Source organism: Parathielavia appendiculata (genome assembly GCF_033297405.1).
Source record: "Parathielavia appendiculata strain CBS 731.68 unplaced genomic scaffold N657scaffold_1, whole genome shotgun sequence".
In the NCBI taxonomy this organism is placed as follows: Eukaryota; Fungi; Ascomycota; class Sordariomycetes; order Sordariales; family Chaetomiaceae; genus Parathielavia; species Parathielavia appendiculata.
The window spans coordinates 4,425,617-4,447,783 of record NW_026944220.1 but is presented as its reverse complement, the minus strand read 5'-3'; the positions used below and the strand labels follow the sequence as shown (position 1 = coordinate 4,447,783).

At 55.8% G+C, this 22,167-nt stretch overlaps 8 protein-coding genes across 8 annotated transcripts; all 8 read left to right on the top strand.

The window, feature by feature from the left end:
• Positions 1-653: 653 nt before the first annotated feature.
• N657DRAFT_562000 (guanine nucleotide exchange factor synembryn-like protein) lies at positions 654-2,408 on the top strand (the record flags this gene model as incomplete). The annotated part of the gene is made up of 5 exons (XM_062788102.1): positions 654-702; positions 771-845; positions 910-986; positions 1,053-2,227; positions 2,297-2,408. The coding sequence occupies 5 exons, from the start codon at positions 654-656 to the stop codon at positions 2,406-2,408; spliced, it is 1,488 nt and encodes a 495-aa protein (XP_062653392.1).
• Positions 2,409-3,219: 811 nt separating this feature from the next.
• N657DRAFT_541620 (uncharacterized protein) lies at positions 3,220-4,188 on the top strand (the record flags this gene model as incomplete). Its single annotated transcript, XM_062787826.1, has 3 exons — positions 3,220-3,296; positions 3,511-3,973; positions 4,042-4,188. Coding segments are annotated over 3 exons (687 nt in total), but the record flags the coding sequence as incomplete, so codon positions are not given.
• Positions 4,189-5,218: 1,030 nt separating this feature from the next.
• Positions 5,219-6,139, top strand: N657DRAFT_563940 (mannose-P-dolichol utilization defect 1 protein; the record flags this gene model as incomplete). The annotated part of the gene is made up of 2 exons (XM_062788250.1): positions 5,219-5,815; positions 5,882-6,139. 2 exons carry the CDS (start codon positions 5,219-5,221, stop codon positions 6,137-6,139), a joined length of 855 nt encoding a protein of 284 aa, XP_062653390.1.
• A 1,301-nt stretch (positions 6,140-7,440) lies between these two features.
• N657DRAFT_563163 (choline-sulfatase) lies at positions 7,441-9,432 on the top strand (the record flags this gene model as incomplete). The annotated part of the gene is made up of 4 exons (XM_062788193.1): positions 7,441-8,106; positions 8,273-8,607; positions 8,664-9,230; positions 9,306-9,432. The coding sequence occupies 4 exons, from the start codon at positions 7,441-7,443 to the stop codon at positions 9,430-9,432; spliced, it is 1,695 nt and encodes a 564-aa protein (XP_062653389.1).
• A 1,662-nt stretch (positions 9,433-11,094) lies between these two features.
• N657DRAFT_87299 (uncharacterized protein) lies at positions 11,095-12,788 on the top strand. Its single transcript, XM_062797568.1, has 3 exons — positions 11,095-11,518; positions 11,574-12,485; positions 12,551-12,788. Exons 1-2 carry the CDS (start codon positions 11,388-11,390, stop codon positions 12,295-12,297), a joined length of 855 nt encoding a protein of 284 aa, XP_062653388.1. The 5' UTR covers positions 11,095-11,387; the 3' UTR covers positions 12,298-12,485; positions 12,551-12,788.
• Positions 12,789-14,123: 1,335 nt separating this feature from the next.
• Positions 14,124-19,125, top strand: N657DRAFT_668556 (HET-domain-containing protein; the record flags this gene model as incomplete). The annotated part of the gene is made up of 4 exons (XM_062795447.1): positions 14,124-15,530; positions 15,665-15,696; positions 15,835-15,898; positions 16,063-19,125. 4 exons carry the CDS (start codon positions 14,124-14,126, stop codon positions 19,123-19,125), a joined length of 4,566 nt encoding a protein of 1,521 aa, XP_062653387.1.
• Positions 19,126-19,664: 539 nt separating this feature from the next.
• N657DRAFT_87445 (uncharacterized protein) lies at positions 19,665-20,084 on the top strand. The gene has a single exon (XM_062797569.1). The coding sequence runs from the start codon at positions 19,783-19,785 to the stop codon at positions 20,008-20,010; it is 228 nt and encodes a 75-aa protein (XP_062653386.1). The 5' UTR covers positions 19,665-19,782; the 3' UTR covers positions 20,011-20,084.
• Positions 19,686-20,884, top strand: N657DRAFT_640272 (uncharacterized protein). Its single transcript, XM_062791942.1, has 5 exons — positions 19,686-20,270; positions 20,333-20,365; positions 20,436-20,481; positions 20,554-20,624; positions 20,688-20,884. The coding sequence occupies exons 1-5, from the start codon at positions 20,095-20,097 to the stop codon at positions 20,806-20,808; spliced, it is 447 nt and encodes a 148-aa protein (XP_062653385.1). The 5' UTR covers positions 19,686-20,094; the 3' UTR covers positions 20,809-20,884.
• The last annotated feature ends 1,283 nt before the right edge of the window (positions 20,885-22,167 follow it).

The window sequence follows — 22,167 nt, the reverse complement described above, 5'->3', positions numbered from 1 at the left end:
GGCTTTTGACCCCGGCTCCTCAAAACCAAGGGTTCTGAGCTGGACTCCACTCCCGTCCCATACCCGACTCAGTTTGGCAAAGCGCCTGATTCTTCACTGTTGAATCCAATCTGCTTCGAGTCTGCTCAACCATGAGGTATGAAGAGGGCATTTTGAATTATCATTTTGCTTTCAAACCTCTTTGAGTTCTATGTATGTTTTTGCATTTGGAAGTTGAGGTGGTACGGAGTACTATGATAGATCGGCGAGGAGGCCGCTCCTGTTCCGCACTCCCCAAGCTGCATGACAGGCATCAGCTTCAAGCGCTTCGTGACGAACCCGACCCTCCACAGACGACAACGTGGCGGCATTGAAATAGAATCAAGATGAAAAAGTGAGTTCCCAAAGACTGCACGATTATTCACCGCAGGCATCGCGGAGCAAGGGTTCAACAGTGCTCCAGAATTCATCTATGATTACCTTAAGAGACACTTTTGCACCCAGGGTATGGGACCCCGCTGTGCGATGTTCATCTGTACGGAGCTTGACTTGGGTGGGGCCATTTGAATCTCAACAACCTCCTCTTTCAGTGAACGCCACTTGCTTGCACTGCATCACAAGCTCACCCTAAGGGTGAGGAGGTCACATCTCTTGCCGTTTCAACTTCAGCCGATATGGCCCAACCGCCCCAACCGACTTCATTAGGGAGCCTCGCTGGTCCTGGTATGTGCTTAGCAGATCGCCACTCTCGATTGCCCATGTCTGGAGGGGATAGCTAACAGCCTCACAAGGCAAGCTGAGCGCGGTCAAGGACCTCCTGAATAAACTAGCTGAAGACCTCGTATCTGCCAGTCTCCGACCCCAAGGTCTGTCTTCGTGACGCCAAGTGTCGCTGTGACCAGGGGGAGAGATTTGCTGAGCTTGAGACAGAGCGTGATAATTTTCTTGAGGAGCTAAAGGTGTACGGCCGCGATCCCAGCTATGCAGACCCTATCTTCTCCAAGGAGGTAGGTCACAGGACTGAGCATCTCACTGCTTGATCCGGCTCTAACAAAGTCAAACACATATTATAGGGTATTGAAACCCTGTCCAAGCTTGCCTTCGACAGCCCATCAGACACCACATCCCGAAATGCTATGAGAATTCTCTGCAATTCCCTGTTCTTGAAGCCTGAAACGCGACAGCTATTCGTAGACCTAGGGTATGAAGCTAAGGCCTGCATCAAACTCAAGAACGACAGTCGGGACGACGAGTTTCTTGCGTCCAGGCTTCTCCTTCTCACCACCTACGACACCAAGATTGACCTTCCAGCACTCATAAGCCATCACCAGCTGGCCGATTCCATCACACAGAACCTTTCAAGACATGCGGCTCGATTTTCTTCGCCGTCAGGCAACACGGCCAATTCGGACCCGATGGAGGAGATGGCCCTGGCTGAAACTCTGAAACTGCTCTTCAATGTCACCAACTTCGCCAAAGCTCACATCAACTCCTTCGACACAACGCTCCCCCACATCACAACGATTCTTTGCAACCATGTCCTACCTCAATTCAAAACACCCCTTGAGCCCGTTTTTGGCCTCCTCATCAACACCCTCCTCAACCTCGACCTCACCACACCAACCGCCCAATCATCCATCTACCCCCCAACCGAACCCACCCGCGTCGCCAACCGCCTCATCCAACTCCTCGACCTCTCCATGAAGTCCTACACCGACACCAGCCTCGACCAATCCGTCACCCCACTAATCTGCTCCCTCTCTGTGGTCTACGAGCACGCGAAAAACGACAAGGACACCGGCACCGATGGTACCGACACGGTCCGGTCCTTCATCCGCACGACCCTGCTCCCCACCGAAGAGGACCGCAAGAAAGTTCTCGGCCGCACCGACACGCTACCCTCGCGCCTGCTGCGCAACTGGACCAACCCGCTGGCGCCCCAGTTCCGCAGCGCCGTCGCCCACCTGTACTTTGACCTGTCGGGCAAGGACGCGGGCCAGTTTATCGAGAATGTTGGGTACGGGTACGCGTCCGGGTTCTTGTTTGATAATCAGATTCCAATTCCGGCGGGGGCTGTGGAGGGCGGTAATGGTGGTGGGGAAGGGTCGTCGAGTGAGGCGGCGAGGAGAAGGCCGGTGAATCCGATTACAGGGCAGTTTTTGGATGAGGAGAGGTTCCCTGACTTCCCGGAGATGACGGACGAGGAGAAGGAGAGGGAGGCCGAGAGGCTGTTTATTTTGTTTGAGCGGTAAGTTTGGGCTTTACCGCTGGCTTGACCCTCTTCGTTCGTGCTTGCCTGCTGACGATGGATTGACAGGCTGAGGCAGACAGGCGTGGTGTCAGTGGAGAATCCAGTTGCGACGGCTGTCCGGGAGGGGAGGTTCGAAGAGTTGCCTGACGATGACGAGCTTGCGGAAGATGTGGATTAGGCCGAGTTGCGAAGTATGGGGTTAGTCCAGCTGGCTGAACTTTGTCCTCCGCGTTTAGAGCTTAGGGATTATCCAATTCATTAACTCGTTTCTGACTCGATCCGATCCTGAATATCCCTACTTTGAAGGGTTTCTCTAGGTCGGCATAACTGTTCCGGCCTTTGCGACCTCGGCAGGGCCATCGCCAGGTATCATGTCAAGACAGACAATACTACTGCGTAAGGATAGAGCATTCTCGAGACTTAATACATAATTTTAGGTAATCTTAATATATCACAAGTACGTATTGAGTGTCATTCTAAAGATTGTTGATCTTAACAGATAAACAATGAATTTTGCAAACCTCTGCCGTGACTGAACGGAACTGAGGAAGGTGCAACGAACTGCCTGGGGCAAGCAATAGAACCCTAACCCTACCTTGAATTTTAGCCAATACAACTTATCCCCAGTAAGTTATAACGTTAACGTTAGTCTGGTAATGATATTACGGGATATTTGCCGTTTCCAACCCGAACCCAGTGTTCACATCATCGGTCTCTCCCCGGTCGACAACGCGTTCAATCTCACCTCTTATGCATCAAAAAGCCCGAGAGATATCGCTTTTCGACAGAGGTGAGAAATTGAGCAACTAGCACATTTGTATTAGTTTTGATGTTGAGTTCAAATCTAACGCGCAACATAGCGTCCCTGCAACACGCTCCCCGAAAAGCCCACCAGTCGTGTAGCGAACCTTCTTGCGCGCGGTTGAACCGGCACACATTATCACCCATCCGTCAACGCTCTTTGTTGTTGCTGCTCAAGCACGTTCAAGATGCCGTTCGGCGAGGGTTTTCTTCCGGAGATGGAGATTGACCCTCCTCTGAATCTGGTTCAGAGCGACCTCCTAAAGTAAGTAGCTACACACGGCGTACGTTTCTGTTTCGCAACGAGTTTGCGCCAGTAGCGCCTACGATCACAGGCCTTCAATATCCGCAGGATTCTTTCTCTCCTTACACTATTCCTTTTCGCCTGATTTCTGCATTAGACACTGCGGGTTAAGTCTGAATGCGCTGCGCTGCAGTATCACCAAAATCTACAGCGTCGCTAACATGCAATTTTATAGCTCCGTGGAACCTGAATCGCCAGTCGCTGAGGTTGCAGGTCAAACCGTTGTCACGCTGGACGATGAGGTTGGCGTGAACGAAATTGCGTTGGGCATTCCCGAAGCCGACATGGAGCTGCAAGCCGAGGTCGAGGCCGAGGCCAACTTGGCCGTATCCGTTCCGCCGTCATCCATCAAGAAGCGTGGCAGACCGTCCCTCTCCACCTCGGCAACACCCGCCAAGTCAGTCGCATCCAAAACGTCCCGCTCAACCAAGAGCACCGCGGCGCCCCAGAGCGCGGGCCGTAGCACCGGCAAGCGCAAGGCTGCCGACGCCGAGGCCGAGCCAGAAGAGAACGAGGCCGGACCCACCCCGGCGAAGAAGCGCGGACGTCCCGGCCGTCCCGCGACTACTTCCGCCAGTGCGCGTCTCGCCGCCAAGGCCGCGAATAAGTCAACCCGCGGTCGCCCCAAGTCCATCACTGTAAGTATTTGCAGCAAGATATCCAGATACGTATGGTGCACATGAATGACTCTAACCCAACAACCCAGACTGCCGCGAAGCCCGCCAAGAGGGCAGGGCGTGTTCCCAAGGCTTCGACCAACGGCACTCTCGCTGCGGACGAATTCGAGGTCGAGGACATCGTGGACTCGGCCATCGACGTCGACACCATGGAGCACATGTACCTGGTCAAGTGGAAGTATTACCCGGCGAGCGACAATACGTGGGAGCCCAAGAAGAACCTCATGGGCTCGCTCGACCTCGTGCGCAAGTTCGACGCCAAGAAGAAGAAGGAGGCGGCGGCCGAGGCGGCGAAGAGGACCGCTGCCAAGAAATCCGAGTCCGCTGCTGGTTCGGAGGAGAAGAACGCGACGCGTGGGAGGAAGCCCAAGGCTGTCAAGGCCGTCAGGGCTGCTAAGAAGCCTCCTGGGCGTCCTGGGCGGCCTGGGAGGAGGAGGAGAGCTCGGGTTTAAGGGCCCAACCGGGTAGCATTGGCTCGTTTTCCTTTCTACTTTTCGGTCGTGCAGTTCTCTAGCTCTATGCGTCACAGGTTTGGCGGAATTTTGACTGGAGCTTTCCTTTCTAGTTGCGCGAAAAAGGAGTAACAATGGAGGAACCGGGAACCATCGATCTGGTCGAGCACTCTGCTAATACATGGGACGCTACTGTCAGTCTTGATTACTCGCTTCTAGGGCCCCTCACTGGTCTAGCAGTCCAGGAGAAAGGGGCTATACGCGGCAGGCCGGGGCTCGGGAGGTGCTCACAAGGGGACTGTACTTGTAACATAGCGGCTATGGCATAGGTATCTGCATGATCTCATGATTCCATCGCTATGTTTAATGTCCCGGCGCGTGAAATTACTGACAAGGTGACTCGAAGCTATGCTCCTACTATTCGCAACAGCCAGTTTGATTATCTTAAGATATTATTTCGCTACGAGTTGCACTTGACCTTGCACTATTCATTGCTCTACTAGGCACAGCAACCACACCTCAGATCATATCCCGGTAAAGGGGCACCAACATTCTTCTCTGACGTGATCTCCAGGGTTGCCAGGCCCAGGCCCAGTGCCCCGGCTCACAAGTTTCAGGGTCCAAGTGGGGCACCCCTGAGCTTCAATCAATGACGTCTAGGGCCTTATCCATTCTTGCCACGCATACCGAAAATTCCAAACACGAAGGTCTCACTGTCAAAAGCAGCACGTTTGTCGACGTAACGACCGTAAAGATGGACGCGCTCCGCTCGGCGATACAACCCATCACGCACAATTTGCCCGGACCGATCCGCGACCTCGGCGAGTCCATCATCGGCGATACGTGCTACAAGACGCTGCTGCTCGACGTCGACCTCGAGAACACGGCCTGCCTCAAGCTGGCCATCAGCAAGGCGCTCGGCATCGGCATCGTCGGCGCGTCCTCGGTCGTCAAGGTGCCGCAGATCGTCAAACTCGTGCGGTCGCAGTCGGCCGACGGCGTCTCGTTCCTCTCGTACCTGCTCGAGACCAGCAGCTACCTCATCTCGCTCGCCTACAACGTCCGCAACGCGTTCCCCTTCAGCACCTACGGCGAGACGGCGCTCGTGCTGGGCCAGAATGTTATCATCACGGTGCTCGTGCTCAACTACAGCGGCCGCGCCAGCATGGCGGCCTTGTTCGTCGCCGCGCTCGCGTCCAGCATCGTGACGCTGTTCAGCGAGAGCATTCTGGATATGCAGAAGCTGCGGTACCTGCAGGCTGGAGCGGGCGCGCTTGGCGTCGCGAGCAAGGTGCCGCAGATTCTGGCGATCTGGCAGCAGGGCGGCACGGGGCAGTTGAGCGCGTATACGGTGAGATATGGCTGATATCCGGTCGTTTGGCTGTTCCATACGGTGCTAACGAGATTTTCTGTGCAGGTCTTCAACTACCTCCTTGGCTCGCTCACGCGTATCTTCACAACCCTGCAAGAGGTGGACGACAAGCTGATCCTGTATGGATTCGTCGCTGGGTTCGCGCTCAACCTGGTTCTGGCGCTGCAGATGGTCTACTACTGGAACGCCCCGTCGGCCAAGGCGAAGGGCAAGCAGAAGGAGGCTCCGGTTCAAGCGGCGTCTTCATCTGCCACGACGACTGCAACACCAAAAAAAGGGCCGACGACCCGTCGCCGAGGATAGCAAATCGGTCTTGTATTGGATCATCATGCTTCAGTTGTTCGCGCCAGCTGGCGTGGTGTTTTCGAGTTGTCAATTTCACACTAATGCCACCCTTTGCTCCGCGCTGGGTGTTTGGACGGTTCTCCCGTCCGGTGATCGGCCTCCCCTGCCACATCGTCCACTCGCTATCGCTCCTTGATCGACACCCTTCGACGACTTTCGATGTCAAGGGTCATGTGGTCCATTTTGCAGAGCTCCACCTCCATGAATCAGCCAGAGTTTGGTTGCAACAAAACACATCTCTTTCATCCCGATTCTTTGCGGCTCCCTGCAGTCTCGGGCGCCCTCTGAGAGACCGGTGGCAGTATTCTCATGAGGAAGTCTCGGAGATCGACTGCACAAAGCCCCGTCTTAAGACTTTTGGCCCCAATTCAAGCTTCCCCATTTGCTGTGGGGGCCCGTGTTTTCCCCACAATGATTCTCCTGCATGTGCAAGTCGAAAAAAAATGTCAGGTCCCCATCCTGGTGTGCGTTGATAAGGGGCGCAAGCGGCGAGAAGCGGTGAGGCCGCATGTGATGGGAGATACCTACTTCGAGCTGAACTTTGCTCGAGTTAATGGAAATATCATAGGCATAACCAGGGCGTGTGGTACACAATGTGAACGGCTACGGGAGAGCTCCTTTGAAGATCAACGAACCTGAATTTTGGTGAAAGATCATCACCGTGGCCCCTCGTCCCAAAGGTCCCTCGTGATGCCAAGACAACGCCATTTCTGACCCCATGGTTAGACCCTGACAGCATTCCTGGGGTTTACCCGATAACAGTTCGGGCCATGGGGTGAATGTTTAATAAATGGACTGGCCCCTTCTGGCGGTGTTTCCATCCCGCTCCTTTGATGGCGCCATCTCACGAGCTCGCCATATTGCGTCAAACACATTGCGTGCTCAGGCGTCATCCCAGCTCCCCCATTCCACACCGTTTATACACCCAACGGCCAAAAGAATATCGTGGGGGGTCACCTGTTTCCTTCACACTCATCACTTTCACGTCGACTTGTGGTTTCTGGAGGCTAGGAACGGGTGCCACCTTATGACTCCATCCCATTGATCCCATTGTGTGCACTTACACCATCACTTTTACCGAACGTGGTAATTGGTGTTCTTGGCATACATAAGGCTTTCCCCAGTCAGCTACTGCAAGGTTTCCGCGGATTCCTGTTCCTGCTTGCATAGGGCTGAAGCACACGATTCGCCTCGTAGGGACACGATATCCTCACCCCCCATTACACTTGCTAGGCAAAAAGAGAAACATACGCACACCAATGGCGCCGGACCTCAACTCACTCCCTCCCTCGCCGCTACCGGGCAAAGCCGTCAACCTCACCCGCAATGGCCTCGCCAGCGGGCCCGTCACCACGGGCCAAAAGCAGCCCAACATCCTCTACATCATGGCCGACCAGCTCGCCGCGCCCTTGCTCAAGATGTACAACCCGGACTCCCAGATCAAGACGCCCAATCTGGACACCCTGGCAGCCCGGTCCGTCCAGTTCGACTCGGCCTACTGCCCGTCCCCGCTCTGCGCGCCGTCCCGCATGAGCATGATCACGGGTCTGCTGCCCATGAAGATCGGCGCCTTCGACAACGCCACCCAGATCTCGAGCGACATCCCCACGTACGCGCACTACCTGCGCCTCCGGGGCTACCACACGGTGTTGGCGGGCAAGATGCACTTTGTCGGCGACCAGCTGCACGGCTACGAGACGCGCCTGACCAGCGACATCTACCCGGGCGATTTCGGCTGGGTTGTCAACTGGGACGAGCCCGACACCCGGCTCGAGTGGTACCACAATGCCAGCTCCATCTTGCAGGCGGGCGTCTGTGTGCGCAGTAACCAGCTGGACTATGATGAGGAGGTCATGTACCGGTCGACGCAGTTTTTGTATGACCATGTGCGGCAGGGTCCCGAAGCCAGGCCGTTTTGCTTGACGGTAAGTCACGCTAGTTGGGGGGGAAGGGGAAGATAAATCTTGGGGAACTCGGCCCCGTCAGGGTTGCATGATTGGCGGTTGGCCTGAAGCACACCATGCACGTTTTTCGTGGGGGTTGATGGTGGGTGTTCTGAAACTGTAGACTGACATGGTGACTTGGCCTAAGGTCTCCTTGACGCACCCGCACGACCCGTACACCATCGAGCAAAAGTACTGGGATCTCTACGAGGGTGTCGACATCGAGTTGCCCAAGGTCAAGATTCCTAAAGAGGAACAGGACCCGCACAGCAAGCGGCTGCTCAAAGTCTGCGACCTATGGGACCAGGAATTCAGCGACGACCAGATCAAGCGGGCGCGCCGGGCTTACTATGGCGCGGTCAGCTATGTCGACGACTGCGTTGGCAAGCTGCTCGATGTGCTCAAACGGTGCCGGCTAGACGATAACACCATCGTCATCTTCAGCGGCGACCATGGCGACATGCTTGGTGAGCGCGGGCTCTGGTAAGCATGTCGTCCCCACTTATCAGCCTGGACTACGAGACTGACCCCTCCCCCAGGTACAAGATGAACTACTTTGAGTCCTCGGTCCGCGTGCCCCTGCTCATCTCACACCCAGCCCAATTTACGCCGCACCGCGTCACTTCTAACGTCTCGACCCTTGACATCCTGCCCACCATGTGCGACCTGGTCGGCACCAAGCCCTCGCCCTTCCTGCCCATGGACGGCAAGACGCTGCTCCCGCACCTCGAGGGCCGCCCGGAGGCCGGCCACGACGAGGTCTTTGCCGAGTATACGGGCGAGGGCACCGTGCGGCCGCTCATGATGATCCGCCGCGGCAGATGGAAATACGTGACGTGCCCGGCCGACGGATCGCAGCTGTACGACCTGGAATCCGACCCGCTCGAGCTCACGGACCTGGTCCGGAGCGAGGCGGTGACGGCCGACGAGAAGATCAGGGCCGTGTTCGAGGCATTTGAGAGGGAGGCGCGGGAGAGGTGGGATTTTGAGGATATCACCAAGCAGGTGCTGTTCTCGCAACGCAAGAGGCGGCTCGTGTGGGCTGCCCTGACCAAGGGGAAGTTTACCAGTTGGGATTATGACCCTGTGGATGATGGGAGGGAGAAGTAAGTTGTGGCTCTTTGGTTCTTCTCTTCATCGTGGACTTGGCCTTGCGGGTTTCGGTGCTAACGGTGCGACAGGTACATCCGTTCACACATCCCGCTTGATGATCTGGAGCGCAGGGCGCGCTTCCCTGCTGTGGACGAGTTTGGGCGTGAGACGGGGTCCATCGTTGTTGCTGACCAAGCTGGGTCTCATGGGCTGTGAGGGGAGAGTCGCGCATGCGAGGCCGACAGTATCGGTTTTTCGGCTTCCGGGTCTGTTTCTGCGATGATTTACGGGTATGGGATTCAACATTAGCTAGTTATCTTTAAGCATCAGTATTAGCGCGGCGCAGAACGTTCGTTGATTTAAAAATGATACTCTCTTGGCGGTTAGCTAGAGCTTACCAATGACCAATGCATACCGCGGCGGTCTTGAACATGAATGAAGAAGTGACCACTCCCTGATGAGCTTGGAAACTGTGACGGGAGAGCCAAGACATCATTACAGTCAGGGTTTAGAAGTCTGTCACACGCCACCTCAACTAAACGCGCTTCGCGGGACGACACGCACCATCTTCCATCTTCTAAGCATCCCAACTTTAGCCCACCATGGTCAATTTGGTCCATATCGGGGCCAAATTGACAGCCGGCCGTCAACCTGGCCAGGAACTATCGCCGACTGCACGTGCAGCTATTGTAGGTGCCGTTGCAGCCGGGGCTAGCCAGTCGGCCGTTGCCCGCGCGTTTCGCATCGACAGGACCGCAGTCTACTGCATCCTTCAACGGTTCGAATCTTCCACCACTGTTGGTCCCAAGCCTCGAACAGGCCGGCGAGAGGTTCTTACACGCCGGGACAAGCGGTATATCCTACAATTGGCTAAACGGTATTCCCAGCTTATAACCCAGATGCTGATCAATACCATGGACGGCCGCATCTCCCGATCAACGATACACCGGGTTCTTCGCCATAATCGGATGCGCAAGTGGCGTGCACAAACGAAGGCAGTAGCAAAGGATAGATATCAATTTGCTTGACTTTGGTTGAAGGATATCGAGATCTTGATCCGAGTAAGTGACTTGGGAGTCAACCTTGGATTTGCTAACCAACCTCTAGTCTATCTCCACCGACGAATCGTCTTGCCAAAACAATTCGAGTCACCCAACAACTGAGGTCTTCCGGTTCCCTTCTCGAAAATGGGATGAGAGCTTCGTCAACCTCCAGAGCCGCGGTAATGGCACGATTTCGATCATGATTTTGGGTGGCATATGGAAAGGGGGGAGGACCGACCTTGTTGTCATGGAGCGTGACTACCAACCACCGCAAAAACGAGGATATAGCTCTTGGGGTTGTCAGCAGGCATTGAAAAAGGGTCTTCTCCCAATTTACAATGGTAATCGGCACTTCCAGCAGGATAATGCCCGAGTACATGCATCTGCATCCTCGATCGAGTGGCTGATGAACCACATGATCGAGGTCCTGCCTAACTGGCCAGCCCACAGCCCAGATCTCAATCCAATCGAGCATATGTGGGCTATATTAAAACGGAGGATGAAGCAGCTATATCCAGACGTCTGGTTACTCAAAGAAAAACCAGCTAGATGTGGCCGAGTTTACTCGATGTCTTCGGGCATGTTGGTGGGCAATTGACCAGGCCCAGATTGACGGCCTCATTGACTCAATGCCCCGGCGATTAGCCGTAGTCAACAAAGCCAGGTGTTGGTACACATAATAGTGATGGCCAGAACCAGGACTTTTATCTGTAAATATCTATTATACTAGGAATGTTGGTGGGGTTTCGTTATATAGAGATATGTTGATAGCTGTGATGACCTAAATTACGATGGCGGGGGATTTTGATGTGGGGTGTGACAGACTTTTGACCCCTTACTACATCTGTACCACAGTATACGGATCCGTACGGACCTACATTATCTAAGGTTAGCGTATTGACCCGGCGATTCCATCCAGCTGGCACATGCCAGAGCAAACCTGGAAAGCTTCCAGTGCCCCTCATCCTTGGGTCAGATTTTCAATCAATTCAACTCCAGACCACTTGCTGCCTAACCTCACCAACCTTCCGTATTTCAACACTTACAAATCTACCGGACGTGTCGCTACTCTGTTGCCTACTTCACTCGGAATCAGCGAGTTGACACGTCAAGCAACGCTCTGTAACTATGGCGTCGCTCAATATGTCGCCAGAGGAGCTAAAGCAGCTGGAGCTCTTGCGCAACCGCTTCGCGCAGCTCACTAACAGCCTCACAAGTCTCAGGGCGCACGTCATGAATTCAAATCCTCTTCCCACCTAGTGAGTACAGCCGGTACTTCTGTGTCAGTGCCTCTCGTTCATCGGCCCTCCGCAGCGAATCACTCCAAGCGTCCGCCGCCATCCTCCAGCAAAACATCCGATCCATCGATGCCCTCGTGACAGAGAACTCGGACCTCTTCCAGCGCGCCGCCATCCACCCGTCAACAAACTTCCCGGGCCGAACCCACGAGCACATCCTCCTTTCGCTGCTGCGCAAGAAGCTCGAACCCGATGTCGAGAACTGGGTCGAAGACGCCCGCGAGACGGCGCGGGCTGCCGGGCTGGACCTGAGCAAGCTCGCTGTCGGCGTGCGCGAGCGGGGCGAGCACGACTACGACGAGGAGGACACGTACGGCATGGACCTGGACAACGACGTTCCCTCAGATCCCTTCAACGAGCAGTGGGCCGACATGCGCGACGCCTTTCAGCAGTCGCTGCAGCAGTACGTGACGGTGCAGGCCAAGAAGAAATACACGGTCGAAGAGCAGGAAATGGGCATTCAGAACGTGCGGACCGGGCTGAGACAGAACCTGGAGGAGAGCGATGAGGAAGAGGAGGAGGATGAGGAAGAGGAGGAGGATGAGGAAGAGGAAGATGAGGAGGAAGAAGAGGACGGGAAGAAGGGCGCTACCGCGGCAGAAGGGAAACAGCGTGCTCTGGAGCCTGAACACATGTTTTGGCTGGCTGCCAGAGGTAACCCCAACCTCTCGGACAGATTTCCGTTTGAGTCGAAGCGCACACAGACCGAGAGCACGAGACGGCCGGCGCCGCCACGATGATGAGAAGTGGCTTACTCGGAGAAGCATCCCGCAACCAATCTGTGCTACCTTAGGTCTGGTACCGCTTGCCGGAGCATAGCCGTGGCTGGCGCTTCACTACTTCGTGCCAGGGACAGCGGCTTGTGGAGCCTGTTGACATACGGCCACGCCAGGCCAGTGGTCAGGCAGTCTCTAGAGGCTTGTTTCAGGTGAGGCTCCGAGTTCAGTCGACAGGAATCCCACCGCTGGGCAACTGAGGGCTAACTGCTTGAAGATGAACTGCTCATACCGAGTTGCCGACTTTGTCCCGATTCTCCTCAAACGAGAACAACCTCATAGTAACCAGCTGTGCTATTCGTTCCACTTGGATAAAATAGGCCTGTTATCACCAGGAAACGGCATCTATGGTATAGCTCAGCCTCGTATGGTCCGAGAAATTTGACCTAGTGGCACAGCTATTCGGGAACTTTTCCCAGTCCCACCTCCCAAGCTACCCGGACGGTTCTCTACCTCCACTTTGGGCATCAGAGATGAGGGAAGGTGGAGTTATGCGGCACGTTGAAGGACCTCGAAAGTCGAGTTGGATAAAGTCACCGGATCGTGAGCACAATATGACAATCGTGTCACATGGTGTCCGGATGCTCATGTAGAGCTTTGCAAGCAAGGGAGGAAATCTACTGCCATTAGGAGAACCGATGGCGTCGTCCAGGCGAACCATTACTCATGCGCATACTATGGCTAGGGACGCAACTAGAAAGGATTTGAGGTTGAGAACTTTATTTGCTCATCTGCTATGGAACGCTGACCTCCGCAAACTCAAGGACTCACGTTAGCCCAGGCACGTATTGTATTCGTCTGGGTTGAAGGTCCCCAACTTAGCCGCAAGCCTCCGTTGAACTCTTTTGTGAAGAACTGAGGGAATCAAGTTTGGTCACGCTCAACCAACCGTGACCCTACCGGCCTGGTGGTGAGGAGCCAGAACGTACATGTACCTGGTATATGTACTGTAGGTACCTGAGTTTGTTGCTCCATGGCGATATTGTCCAGCTTGGCGTTCTGCCATAGGGAAATTGCGCCCAGCGTACGGATGGCAATGGTTCATCCCATTTCGCGACTCAGCAGATGAAGTACCCCGTATTCTTAACAGAAGAGGTTCGCACCGATCCATAAACTGCGAAGCTGACTGAAGTGAGATTGATCGATTCAGACCGATGCGGGTAAGCTCGGGCTGCGATCCAGGCTGGCAATCTGCCCCTGTATTGCAGCCCCACATGTAATGCAGGTGGGGGCTAAGGGGTGGGGGCTGGACCGCCGCTCAAGTCAACGGGTAAGGCCTCCCCTCATCAACCAACATGATTCGCCAATCTGAGATGTAGTTTTAACATCTGTAACCATTGACGCGGCCGGCTAAATTACCCAGATCATCCATTAGCTCTGGCAGCCATTCTATTGTCCTTCTCCAAGAAGTATCACTGCCACGGCCGGTGTCTCGTTCTTCAATTTGTGACTTTCCGCAATCAAGCTCCCGCCATTCAATTGAGCCTGACATATATCCACTCTTTGCTCGCCTTTGCGGTTCTCCTTTGGCCCCTCTCTCCCACTGTCCCGCCGTTGGTTCTGTTGACCTGGTGCCTCGGTATGTAATCCTGTTCATAGACCGCAGCTCGTAAACTGGGCCCATGTCCGAAACATAAGAGGCGCGGACTGTGCCGCTCTGATCCAGCCAACACCTCGTTCCACCACCTTGCTAACTCCGCGATCACAGCAAGCCTCCTCCAATGTTCAGTCCATAGCACCCTCTCCAAACGCGCTCGCGCTTCAGCCGAGATACCGCAGCAAACACAACGATGATGTCCCCGGGCTATCGCCGCGGGGCGGCCAGCACGTCCTCGATGCACTCCTACCTCTCCCCACGTCGACCGTGGGTGCGATTCCTCCGGCCCATTCTCCCGAGCTTCGTCGCCGACCCTATGTTCTCCGAGCACCGTCAAACATGGAGGCTGCACCCGACCTCGTACCTCGACGGTCTGCGCGGCATCGCGGCCATAATTGTCTTCATCTGCCACTACACCGAGAACAACTTCGCCGCGCTGGTGCCGTCGTACGGCCTCGGCGACCCGGAGACGACGCCTTCCTCGTGGATCCAGCTGCCCTTTCTGCGCGTCGTGTTCTCGGGCAGGCCCATGGTCCACATCTTCTTCGTCATCTCGGGCTTCGCGCTGTCGTACAAGCCCGTCAAGGCGTTGCACGCGCGCGACCTGGAGAGGTGCTACGCCGCGCTGGCGTCGTCGACGTTTCGCAGGGCGTTTCGGTTGTTTGGACCGTGCATCGTCTCGACGTTTATGATCATGTGTCTGCGCCAGATGGGGTATCTGGTGCCCACGGAGCCGACGCTGTACGGAGCGCTATGGAGGTGGAAGGATGCCGTGTTCCATTCCATCACCTGGCCGTGGGCCTGGGATTTTGACTTGAGGCCCAACTTTGACGTGCACTTATGGACGATACCCATCGAGTTTGCGCATTCGATGCTGTTGTTCATGGTGCTGTTGATGTTGTCGAGGGTGCGGATGTGGATACGCATGGCGTCGGTCTTTGGGCTGATGGTCTACTGCCTGACGTGCGGGAAATGGGCCGGGTTTGAGTTTCTGGCTGGGCTGTTTTTGGCCGAGATCCATGTACTCCGGGCCGGTGCGAAATCGAAGGAGGGCGAGGACAACGAGGAAGAGACCGATTGGCCGCTGAAGACTTTCCAGGTCTGCATCATTTTGATCGGCCTGTTCCTTGCGGGGTGGCCGAACGAAGGCGCCGAGTTTACGCCTGGGATCCGATATTTCCTGGCGCAGACGCCGTTTCCGTTCGCCACGATGGACCCTCTTGCGCCGCAGAAATACTGGTTCGCCTTGTCAGCCGCCGCGGCGGTTTGGGTGATCGGAGACCTCGATTCTCTCCGGAGCCTTTTTGAAAGCCCGTTCGCGCAGTACCTTGGGCGGATCAGCTACGCCGTGTATATCTGCCACGGACCGGTCGAGGAGCTGTTCAGGGATCAGTTACTTGGCAACCCCTTGGTTCCAGCCTGGGGAGAACCCGGGGCACCCGAATATGTCCCGGAAAAACCAGCAAGAGGAGTCAAAGGTCTTATCGGCGTCGAGACCATCACCCAGATAACGGTTAGCTGGTTTATAGGGCTTTGGCTCTTGGGCCCGCTCGTCATCTGGGTGGCAGACCTCTTTTGGCGGGCGGTCGACAGCCGGATTGTGAGTCTCGCGAGGAGGTTTGAAATGCTGTGCTTGGACGATACGGAGCTCAGGCCCAGGTGTCAGGGCTACTCTGCTGCCGCATGACGCTGGATGTTTGGTTTGACTGTTTTGATTGTATACCCATATCATAGAAGCCGGAATGGCATGCATACTTCCGTTACAGGTATGCACCTCTTTACTGTGTCTTGCTGTCGCACATAGCGCAATTGTCCCCCTCTCTGTTTATCCTAGGCTTCCTGACCTCGCTAGAGACCATGGAAACCATATGCTGACACACTACCTAAATAGCCTGCCCATACAGTCTGGAGTCGAGGAAATGGAGGCTGATAGGCCCGAGCAGCCTACGCCCCGAATTCAGGCCCACCGTACAGCCCCATCGCTTCGGTTAGGCTGCAGCAGGTTCAGGCATGCCTGCTTACTGTGGAAAAGCTCTTCATCGCTCACCTTTCTGACGAGCAAACGCTGTCACAACCCGACGGACTTGGGCCGATAGGAAGACATATTTGACGACATGGCTGTTAACGCCCAGCCTGTGGGAGATAACGTCTCTTTGCGGACCGTCGACTTCTCTGACAACCCGGCGGTGATGCAAGTGTCGACCACCCTGAGGCGTCTATGGCTCGTCGATCCGAGCGCCCTAGGGATTGGCACCGCCGAATTGGAGCGTCAATCTCAGTCCCTTGAGAAGGTATTCCGCGAGGTTACCATCAAGATTGGAAACTGGATCGCCCAAACACCAGCAAACGACCGGTGGTTTGATGAAGTCTGGAAATCTCACACCGACCTGACTCTTCTTGATCCTCCCGAGGGCTCACAGACCGAAATCGACAATAGCGAGCCCGGCCAGGGTCCTATCTTTACCACGTTCAGACGACAAGTGTACGGTATCTATGATCACGTTTTCTGGGATGTCTATCACTCCCTGAAGGATGCAACGGAAGAGGAGATCGGCGAGTTCAAGCCACCCAACACCACCGTCATGGTTCTTCGGCTGTCAGATGACGGCTCTCCTATCCCCCATATCTTTTCGACTGATACTTTTGTGTATCCGGTGTGGATTGCTCCCAAGACGACGCTCATGTTCTCCATCGATGGACAAGAGAAGGTTCTGACGCCCGAAGGCCACGCCTGGAGGTTTTCACTGTGGTTCCGGGCGGGCAAAATGGTAACCATCACACCTGAGGACGAGGCTGGTGAAAGACGCGGTCGCGTTGTCGCTGTGCTTGCCTTGGGCCAATGTGAAGCACGGTCTCTGCCCAAGGTTGCCCCCGACGACCACATCATCGGGCATTGTGGCCAAGACGCATCGGACGCAGAGCCGTGGCAGCCATCATTCGACGGAGATGAGTCGAATCCGGACGTGCCGGTGGCATGGCCCGAGGCCGACCATCTGGCCAGGGCTATCTTCCTCCAAGCTGGCGACGCCGTTGACAGATGCGGCTTCAACGAAGAATATTCCGCCGAGGAGGACGGGCTGATAGACCAACTGGCGAACCCGAAGGTGGACGGTCAGCAGGAGTATTCTTCGTTGTACTCACCACTTCCAAACAACAGCATCCGGATATTGGTTATCGAACCTGCGTTGGCCGAGGAAGAAAATCTCCGGACGCGGTTGGTCGTTGCTTCGCTTGACGATAAACCCAGCTACGAGGCGATATCCTACACCTGGGGGGATCCGTCGGACAAGATACTCCTACTGTGCAACAGTGCTCGAGTCCCAATTCCAAAGAACCTTGAGGATGCCCTGAAACATCTCCGCCACTCCAATCAGCCTCGCTATGTGTGGGCTGACTCAGTATGTATCAACCAGGAAGACATCCCCGAGCGGGGACAGCAGGTGTCCATCATGCGGCACATTTACCGGAACGCAAAACGTGTGCTTGTCTGGCTCGGGCTCGACAAACACAACCAGGCCAGCACGGCTTTCACGGCTGTTTGTGACATTGTTCGCGCCTGGCGCCCCGACGGCGACAAACTCGGGTTCTCTGGCTACGCCAGCCTTTTGGAACCCATGGGGGAAGATGGACTTGCTCGAGTACGCGGTGCTGTCGACCAAAAGGCATGGGAAGCCCTCCGAGCCTTGTTTGAGACGGGCTATTTCCAGAGATTCTGGATCATCCAGGAACTGGCGCTGGGAAGTTCGGCCGTCGTCTTCTGGGGCCGCCACCACATAGCTTGGGGACTGATTGGAATCTGCGCAGCCTGGATGATGAGCAGCGGATGGACATTTCACCACGGCGAGCCCATCACCGCCGCTTACAACGCCTTCCTCATCTACGTGCTTCCACTCGCCAAGCGCAGCGGGATCTCAGCGTTCTCAAAACTTGACTTGTCCGTGGTCCTGGGCACCACCATGGGCCGCTTCGGCTCGACCGACGCGCGGGACCGAATCTACGCCCTCCTCGGCATGCCGTTTGCCGGCAACGACCCCGATAGCCAGCCGCTGCTCAAACCCGACTACAGTCAAGACGTCCGCTCCGTGTACATCCAAGCGGCCAAGCGCATCCTGGAGCAGGACAAGCATCTGCGTGTGCTCAGCGCAGTGCAGCACGGCGCCGAGATTGATCCGTCCTACCCCTCGTGGGTGCCCAAATGGCACCAGCCGCTCCCCGCCGAACCGCTCGCGCTGCGAGATGAGCAGGGCTACTACGCCAACGGCGGTGAGCTCTTCTGTCCGTCACCCTCAACCTTCAACGACGATAACAACCTCGAATCCCTCACCCTGACCGGCCTCCTCTGCAGCACCGTCACCTCCACCAGCCCACCCCTCCTCGACAACACCCTCAACGCCAACAACAGCAACAACAACAAACTTCTGGACCCGCCCCATGCCAAAGCTCTCACAGCCCTCCTCGCCTCTCTGAACTCAGAAGCAAACCAGTTCCGCTCTTCGTGGAGCGCCACTCTCGAGCGTTTTACCCTATTCGGTTTTCGCGACCCCGACATGCAGGCCGAGAAACTCCTCTCGAAAGGGTCCATGGCCGTCGCGGTGTGCGCACAGCCGGGGAAATATGGCACGCCGAGGGAGGCAGCCGAGGTGCTGGACGGCGAGAGGGCGCGGGGGGATCACCTGGGCGAGTTTCTTTTGTATTGGCGGGAGAGGGCTTCGTGGCGGGAGGTCGAGTTGAGGAGGATGGTGGAGGAAGCGGGGTTGGGGTTGGAGGTGGATGGGTTTCAGGGAGGAGGAGAGCAGGGGACGGAGGTGTATGTGAGGGAGCGGGCGCTGTGTAGCGTGAATGCGATGGTTGGGCGGCGGGCGTTTGTGCTGGAGGATGGGTTGGTTGGGCTGGGGCCGGCGGCGGCGAGGGAGGGGGATGTGGTGGTTGTGTTGTTTGGCGGGGTGGTGCCGTTTGTGCTGAGGCCGGCTGAGCGGGCGGATGGGAGGCGAGGATGGCGGTTGGTGGGCGAGTGCTTTGTGCCTGGGCTGATGCAGGGTGAGGCGGTCGAGCGGGCTGGCTTGCTTGCGGAGGGAACGTTTGAGAGGGGTGGGGATGGCTCGCTAAGGCTGACTCCAACGCCGCACGGAGTGCCGGATCCGAGGTTGGAGAGGAAGGTGGGCGAGCATGGTGTTGTTGCTTTTGAGATTTGGTAAGGTGAGTATGCCCAGCACTCTCTCAATTGCTCAGATGACGGAAACAGGGGTTGGCTATCAAGTGTCTGGCGGTTGCGGCATTACTGTTGATCGGCCGGCTCCTTGTTCGTAAATATACAAGACGTCGGTCTCTGTTGGCTTGCGACGGATGTTTCTCTCTTTGAATCAACTCCATCGGCCATGTTGAAGTCCAACCCGGACCTCGACCGGCGCCAAGAAGATCGGTGCAATATCGGATCGGACCACGTCCTGGCCTTGGAAATCCGGCTCCGCATTTCGGCATGCGAATGAAGACCAGAAGCACTACGCATACGTGTACAAATACACTCGATTCGAGTGGTCGTTCTTCCATGGTAGCTCCGTTCTAAACCGGAAAGCAACCACGTTGACGTCGGATTCGGAGTAGTAACCGTCCCAAACATTCCTCGCTACCTTCATCATGAAGATCCCTTCTTGAAAAGCCGTTTAACGGGCAGTCATGTGACTACGCGTCTCTGAGTCGCTCACGAATCAATGCCCTGGTTCTGAAGCCAAGGTGACTCACGTCATGACTTGGAAGACAGGAAAAGAGTCAGAGGAAAACGGGTATATTTCCAAGGCTGTCGCCCACTTGGAAAGCACTGTGGCCTCAGGGCTCTTCCACATTCTTCTGCTCTGATGTTCATCGCCTCGTCTTGGCTTGGTGTTATCCGATTGGTCCTCCGGTTCCCCGTCTCTCTTCACTTACAGCCTGACAAGGCTGCCACACGCGACCTGAGCTCCGTCTTCGGGGACGGCACACGAGTGAGCGACCGAGGTGCTGCCGGTGGAAGCCGTCGCGACCCGGGTTCGATCGCCCAAATCCGAGTGTTATGCCCTAAGTTCAACCATCGCAGACTCGGTTAAACTGCCTTAGCTTACTTTGGACCGCTTCTGCCTCCCGCAAACCTCGTCTGTTACCGAGCTATATCCTAAAGGGAGACAGAAACCATGAACGCAAGCTGCCAGTGCGGAGCCGTGAGCTTCAAGACGCCCACCCCCAAGCCCCTGGCGCTCTACATCTGCCACTGCCACGACTGCCAGCTGCAGACAAGCTCGGCCTTTGGCACCTCGGCCATCTTCCCACGGTTCCCGCTGCCAGATGCTGAGCTGCTCTCTTGCTACAAGTGAGTCCCAGACCACAGTCTCTGTCTTGACACACTGTCTGACTATACCTTTCTTGTCGTAGGAGAGCGACTTCCCTGGGCCAAACTCTGTATTGGTATGTGACATGAATGAATGGGAGCGTGCCCGACCAGAGAGCCAGACTCTGACTCGGTGCGCGTGTGCAGTTACTTCTGCAAGCAATGCGGTACCAGGCTGATCCACTCGACGCCTGTAAGTGCAGGGGAATCCAACGACAGCTTGTGCTCAAAGGCGCTTTATTGACTTGAGTCGTTGGACCGCTAGGAGAAGAATGTCGTCGCCGTCAAGGGAGGCTGCATCGAGGGTCTGGACTGGAGGACGGCCATCCACATATGGTATTTCCCGTGTCTGCGTCGCTTGCCGCTGATTTTGCATTGCTCACCATCTTCTTTGCAAAGGACCAAGTCGGCCATGGTCCCGATCCCCGAGGGTTCAGAGGCCTACTCGGAAGACTCGAGCCATACCGACTATGGCAGCGTCCAGGAGGAGCTTGATCAGCCCATTGGATTGAGGGGATAAAATTCGGAGGAGGTCATCAGGTGGGTGGCTGATGGGCGCTGGAACCTGCAGAGGCAGATTCTGAATGCAGTCGACGGGGCTTGGTTGAGTGATCGCGGCGTAAAAACTTGGTGTGTTTCTTTGATCTGATGCATCTCTCAAGGTTAGCGTTGGTGGGTGCACTATCCGTAGGACTTCTACTCTCGATGCCAAAGTAGAAGCATGAAGTAATCATTATGGGTTCTGTTACTTGCCCTTCATCATAAACGGCCAGTCCTCTGAATCCATCAATATTGGTGGAGATGGAGATATTGGAGAGCTGTGAATCACATTCGAAACTCCCAGGATGGTGACGATTTTGTATGGCGATCTTGGAGCCACCCCCGCTGGGCGTCCGGCGTCTTGAGCGTCGCTGAACTGAACTTACCCCAAGTCCATCCGCGCATGATTACAACACAGTACAGCCAGCAACGTGGTAATCTCCAGATGAGACATAACTTCTCTGTCGACAATTCTTCTCCGGCAGTCCGCCTTGTGTTTCCGGAGACGGGCCTTGGTCGCAGCCTGGTCGTGTGTGACCACCAGCCATCGCGCTAAGGCACCGAGCGCACTCAGCACCTTGGTGCGTAGCGAGGAGATCTGTACGTTCTCAGTTCGATTCCCATCTACTGCCATCTCTTCACATTGGATTCAGAAGGGGTTCTCTCCTCGACTGGTCCCGAAAATTTCCACCACGTCAGCGGATTTTGGGAGCCGGCAGACGTCAGGACCTCCCTACCACCGAGGTAGAGAGTAACCCAGTGAGCTTTTGCCAGTTCTATCCTTTTGTCATCCATTCATTCTTCTTCGAGTTCTGAGTCAATTGTTCTTGTTTTCATTTGCCAGCTCGACGATGCGCATCAACTCCCCGGACCATGCCGTCGGGCCGTGTTACTGTAAATGGAGAAAATGCGGGGCTGCCCGCACCTGTTGTGGGTATGTGGAGCTGCAGGCCAAAATCCCCGAAGTCGATTTCATCACATCCATCAATTACCATCACGGCATCACCAGAGGATCGAGCATGGCGCCGAGAAGGTCGTTGACACCCACATCAGGCCATATTCAATTCCAAGGTCGTCACGGGACACTGGGCGGTTTTGATGCAGCTACCTGTGGGCTAAGGCCCCCCTGCTGCGCTCACGCAGTGGCCCGTTTCGAGTGGGCCGACCTCTGACACAAGCCGTCTGGGGTTCGTCTCACGCCCCTTCGTGGCGTGCGACGCACCAGCCGCGAGCAGCCGCAACCACGCTCCGCATCATCATCCCATGCCACAAGATGGATAATTTCCCGAAGGCATTGAGCCTTATCAGCCCAGAACCCGCTTTCCCGAGACCCGCATGA

Bases quoted from the DNA above. Each gene is read 5' to 3' on its own strand.
- N657DRAFT_87299 (XM_062797568.1), top strand. From the start codon at position 11,388: ATGGCGTCGCTCAATATGTCGCCAGAGGAGCTAAAGCAGCTGGAGCTC. The intron at 11,519-11,573 runs GTGAGTACAGCC...GGCCCTCCGCAG, and splicing joins TCAAATCCTCTTCCCACCTA to CGAATCACTCCAAGCGTCCG.
- N657DRAFT_640272 (XM_062791942.1), top strand. From the start codon at position 20,095: ATGAACGCAAGCTGCCAGTGCGGAGCCGTGAGCTTCAAGACGCCCACC. The intron at 20,366-20,435 runs GTATGTGACATG...GCGCGTGTGCAG, and splicing joins CTGGGCCAAACTCTGTATTG to TTACTTCTGCAAGCAATGCG. The intron at 20,625-20,687 runs GTATTTCCCGTG...TTCTTTGCAAAG, and splicing joins AGGACGGCCATCCACATATG to GACCAAGTCGGCCATGGTCC.
- N657DRAFT_87445 (XM_062797569.1), top strand. From the start codon at position 19,783: ATGTTCATCGCCTCGTCTTGGCTTGGTGTTATCCGATTGGTCCTCCGG.